The sequence below is a fragment of the Loa loa genome, assembly GCF_000183805.2.
Source record: "Loa loa unplaced genomic scaffold supercont3.328, whole genome shotgun sequence".
Classification (NCBI taxonomy): domain Eukaryota; kingdom Metazoa; phylum Nematoda; class Chromadorea; order Rhabditida; family Onchocercidae; genus Loa; species Loa loa.
In genome coordinates, this window is record NW_018108508.1 from 70,487 (window position 1) to 76,053 (window position 5,567).

General features: G+C 27.4%; 3 protein-coding genes across 3 annotated transcripts; 2 read left to right on the plus strand and 1 right to left on the minus strand.

The window, feature by feature from the left end:
* Positions 1-1,297: 1,297 nt before the first annotated feature.
* Positions 1,298-1,681, plus strand: LOAG_12170 (hypothetical protein; the record flags this gene model as incomplete). The annotated part of the gene is made up of 1 exon (XM_003147686.1): positions 1,298-1,681. A coding segment is annotated over one exon (335 nt), but the record flags the coding sequence as incomplete, so codon positions are not given.
* A 1,460-nt stretch (positions 1,682-3,141) lies between these two features.
* On the plus strand, positions 3,142-3,497 carry LOAG_18478 (hypothetical protein; the record flags this gene model as incomplete). The annotated part of the gene is made up of 2 exons (XM_020451140.1): positions 3,142-3,190; positions 3,295-3,497. 2 exons carry the CDS (start codon positions 3,142-3,144, stop codon positions 3,495-3,497), a joined length of 252 nt encoding a protein of 83 aa, XP_020305104.1.
* A 677-nt stretch (positions 3,498-4,174) lies between these two features.
* On the minus strand, positions 4,175-5,222 carry LOAG_12172 (hypothetical protein; the record flags this gene model as incomplete). Its single annotated transcript, XM_003147687.1, has 5 exons — positions 4,175-4,229; positions 4,384-4,517; positions 4,665-4,755; positions 4,859-4,974; positions 5,136-5,222. The coding sequence occupies 5 exons, from the start codon at positions 5,220-5,222 to the stop codon at positions 4,175-4,177; spliced, it is 483 nt and encodes a 160-aa protein (XP_003147735.1).
* Between the last annotated feature and the right edge of the window lie 345 nt (positions 5,223-5,567).

Here is a 5,567-nt window from a genome sequence, read left to right on the forward strand (position 1 = left end):
TATTATTATTATTATTATTATTATTATTATTATTATTATTATTATTATTATTATTATTATTATTATTATTATTATTATTATTATTATTATTATTATTATTATTATTATTATTATTATTATTATTATTATTATTATTATTATTATTATTATTATTATTATTATTATTATTATTATTATTATTATTATTATTATTATTATTATTATTTTTATTATTATTAATTATTATTATTACTATTATTATTATTATTTTATTATTATTATTGCTACCATTATTAGTAGTAATCCTATTATTACTGTGCTTATTGTTATTCTACTGTGGTTATTATTATCTCTATTTGTATTTTATTGTCATTACGGTATCATCAGTCGAATGATACCGTATGCTGCTATTCAATTTGCATCATATGAGCATATAAATCATTACTTCGCGTTTACAATAGATAAAATAAGTGAGTAAAAGAGTAAAATAATTCAAGACAGACAAATTTATCACTTAATTTAATTGGTTAGAAATTACTTTGTACAATCGTTTCCATTTCCTGCCTATTAAAAGTTCATAGCATATTTTTGATATAATAATGTTTTGCAAGGAAATTTAAGGAATAGATTTCTGATAAATGGTAAATTTTTCCTTTGAGCAAATAGAATTAATACTAAAGGTTAGTATTAATTAAAGAAGATATTATGATAACATGGAAATATTAAATATTTTTTAAAGACTAATTTAAATTGCTGAATTAATTTGCTAATTTATTTATGATTGAAAAGAAAGATTATATCAGTGTTCGGGAAGAAGCCATCAAGAAGTACTAAAATAATTTTGAGTAATAATTAGATTTTTAGAAATGTTATTTTGCCATGCTACAAAAATGTTTAAAAAAAAAGAAAGGACAAAAAAAAATTCAGGAAAATAAACTTTATTATGCTAATTGAATTGTAATCAAAATTCCACAAAAAATGTTTGGTAATCGAACTGTAGATTGTGGCTATGAACAGGTTATATTATTATAATTAAATAATTTGTCAAGATCAATAAATTATTAAACGGATAAAATGGCAAGATAAAACGATTATCAATAAAATGTTGTCATCTTAATTAATTAACCAATTAAATATGATCAAGTAAATTTATTTGATGCTAACAGTTTCAAAAAACATATACACCTGCATGATGATTATTAGCCTATTCTTAAGGTGGCATTACTGCAACATTAATTATTTATTCATTGAAATTTGTTTTTTTCTTATAAAATATATACCATCGATAGAATTCGACAATAAAATTATAACCTCTTAATATTTAAATTTTCGATTTTTCTTTTTTTGTTGAAATTCATGAATTTATTTTTTGTTGAAATTTATGAATTTATATTTTATAATATTGTTTATCCCATCCTTATCAGATATGCATCATATACACACACATGCACACACACACACACATACATACATACACACACACACACACACATATACACATACACATACTTACACACATATATACATATACACGTACACATACGTACACACATATATATACACATACGTACATATACAAATAATACACACATATATCCTATATGGCCTATTTCACATATTGTTAAAATCTTAAATTACACATATTATTTTTAATATAAATAAACTAGATAAATTGTTTGATCACTTTTAAAATCTAATTAATTAATTTCTAAATTCTTAATTACAGGAATAATTTACAAGCATTTCATTTTTTTTTCTATTAATAATTAATAATGAACAAATGTAAGCTTAAAAATGTTATGAAATATCAGGAGGTTATTTGCAAAATGGTAAATAATGTTGAAGGTCATTTTATTATGGAATTAATACCATCATTTGTTTGGTACAATAGTTTATGCTGGTGGTAGTTTCGGCAAATTCTTCATTGAGGTATTATTTGTTATTGAAACCATTGATCGAATACAAATGATCCATTTCATTTATGATAAATGAAATACTTTTAGTATAATAATAAGATATCGATTGTAATTTGCATCTTTTGGACTTTTATTCATATTTGTTATAAAAGGGAAAGTTTGCATTATATTTTATCTTATATGCTAAAAATGATAGAAAATTTACCAGAAATAAAAGGTAGATTGATCATTGTCTATTATAAATTTTCCAAATTGTGTCATATTTCAGGCATCAAATTTAATTACGAAAAGTATTGAAGGAAAATTATGTTGATAAATCATCAAAATTCTTTTTTTTTCTATATTCAGTTACTAGAACTTATGTAAATTATTACTCAATTTATTCCACATGTACCATTATTTTTTTTTTTTTGCTAATAACATTTATATGTTGAATTAACTTAGAGTAGAAATTAAAATAATAGTTGTTTAATTGAAATTAATCATTAATAAGCGTAATGTCTGAATTCATAAGCCGATTAGAGAATATTGAAATGAACCAGTGCCACCTTATCATCAACTTATTTATAGTGCTATTTCGGGCGCAGTTGGTTAATTTATTTTATTTCATATCCCATAGATATTGTTCGTCGACGAATGCAAACAGGTCGAGTACCATCAAATCGTTTGGCATTTCATGTACTTCACGATATTTACCACAAAGAAGGAATTTTGAATGGTTTATATACAGGAATTAATATGAAATGAATTAAAGTATGTAAGAAAGACATAAAAACAATCATTAGTGAGTAATAATGATTAGATATTCTTGAATCTATTCCATAACTATTTGCTTGAACTGAAGGGCATCATATTGTATTCATTTGATGTTTAATATTTGAAATAATATTTCAAAATTTTACATAAATTAAGTGCAAAGTTATTAGCAATTAAGTGGCTAATTAAGGATTGTTAAACATTTAATCGAAAATATACTAACAACAATTATAAGAGCAAATAATGAAGAAGGAACATATATACCGGTGGTATAGGAATTTACCTATCTTAATAAACACTAATTAACTACTTTACCACTATAGTGGGTGTTAAAACTTCAATGAATGAAGACATTTGAAAAATGACCCGGAATATCCCGTTGATATTGAATTAATAATGTCAAGAATATGCGCCAATCGGTAATAGCATAATGCTATTCATGGTAAAGCAATTACTTAATGCTTATTAAAGCCAAGTAATATATATGACTATGTCTGCTTATCGTTCACCACCCTTTCCTGGGAAGTGTGGGAAATATCGTATTTCGAGGTACCCATAATATTATTCATCAGTTTTACCGCTTATAATTGCATATTACACATTTCATTAATTTTACAAAAAATTTTTATTCATATAAATTTAGGTTGGTATCGAGAATGCGGTATTATACCATATACACACGATATCGACTTTACGGTCTTCATCGAGGAATACTATAACAAATTTCCTGAAGATGTTATGAATAGTTCGTTTATCAAACTTAGTCTGCGATTCAACAGAGTGAGTTACAGCACAGCGTTGGTATCAGTAAGAAAAGGACAAATAAATGATGAATTAATTGGTTGATAAGGGATTTTTTGGTAATGCGTGTATTAACAAAAAGGGTTTATATATAGTGCGCACTGATCCATTTTACTCCATTCCAGTTTTGGATTTTTTTAGCCGGAAGATCTATTGGAATACAAGGTGTATATAGAAAATAGTATTCCACTGGATATATTCTTTCTATATCATGATCAATATAGTTCCTGGACTGGAGGTCTATCTTCTATGACTAAGTACAGGCAAGTATTTAATAATCCTTGACATTTTCCAAAGTGGAAAATTTTATTCTCGGAAGTATTTTGCGCAATGTGATACTAAAACTCCTGATTTATTTCCTTTATTTCCACCTCAAACCTAAGTAATTAGACCGTTAGCTAAAAGAAGCAATATTAGTGCATCACAATGCTATATAATTTATGATGAACTATTCCAGTGCCGCTTGTCACATTTCCTCAGTTCAGTTTCATTTTTATTTTTCTTCAGTGATCACAGTTTTCAATGGCTTCAACTATTGTTTTGATGCTTTTTTTTAAGTCGTGCAAACTATTCATAAATAGAATTAAAAGAAAGTATCAACAGTGAAAGACAACAATACAAAGGCGAATGAACAATAATAAACTGAGACATTTTCGTTTAGAATTCATTTATATCCTGAAAAACATGACGAGAGAGAGACCTTTGCGCAACTTTCATCTTTCTTACCTTACCGGTTGAGGATTTGAGCTGTTTTTACCGATTAATATCTTTCGTACACTGCAAAGTATTTGGGGAAAATGAAAAAATTTGCTGATTTTGTGGTGCAAATACTGTAATTCAGAACGAAATGATCGTTTGTTTTGTTGGACTAATGGCTGTTTAATAAGAGCGAGAATTAATTGCATAATCATGGGTGCAATCAGTTAATTACCTGTCGTATTTTATGAAAGACTCCGCTCTCTGTTCCGGAGGAACGATTCCAACCACTTTTTTGTTTAATGGGGTTTTATTCCACACGTATTTGGAGGAATGAAGTGGTACCGACCACCTTTTCCCGTGGTCACTCTGAAAATTGGAAGAAAATTTTTTAATATTTGAGATGTTTTTCCTGCTCGTTTTGGTAGCCATACATTTGATTTTTTCTTTTTCACTAGCTAACGGTGAAATGAGTTTTTTGGAATATTACAAGTAAACTCGAATTGTAAAATTTACCATAATAACATCCAGAGCATTGCATGGTACGTACATCAAGTAGCCGAGGAGATCAGTTGCGCAAATTCGATTTATTAGCGGATAAATAAACCTCAAAACTTATCAAACCTTAATATGCGTAATATTTCATGCGATAGATTATCGAACCATTCGGGAGAGAATTGAAATAAGGGTCATTAAATACTTACCTGTACTTAGTCATATAAGATAGACCTCCAATCCAGGAACTGTTTTGATCATGATATAGGAAGAAAATGTCCATTGGAATACTATTTTCTATATACACTTTGTATTCCAATAGATCTTCCGGCTAAAAAATCCGAAACTGGAATGGAGTAAAATGGATCAGTGCGCACTATATATAAACCCTTTTTGTTAATACACGCATTACCAGAAAATCCCTTATCAACCAATTAATTCATCATTTATTTGTCCTTTTCTTACTGATACCAACGCTGTGCTGTAACTCACTCTGTTGAATCGCAGACTAAGTTTGATAAACGAACTATTCATAACATCTTCAGGAAATTTGTTATAGTATTCCTCGATGAAGAACATAAAGTCGATATCGTGTGTATATGGTATAATACCGCATTCTCGATACCAACCTAAATTTATATGAATAAAAATTTTTTGTGAAAATGATGGAATAATGTTGTAGTGAAAGAGATTGTTCATATAATTTTTCGAAAATGTTTCCTTGCGAGTAGTTTCCTTCAACTACGATAGGCTTTAAAAAGCCGAATCTCCTATGGATAAACTAAAATCCAAGGCAACACTCAAAAAACCTTGTGGACGGAAAAAGTTATTGAAAGGAAGGGCGATATTAAGACTACATGAGGAAAAATTCTCTGCACACAATTTTCACTTAAATAGTAGGGATCATGAACACAAAAAACATTT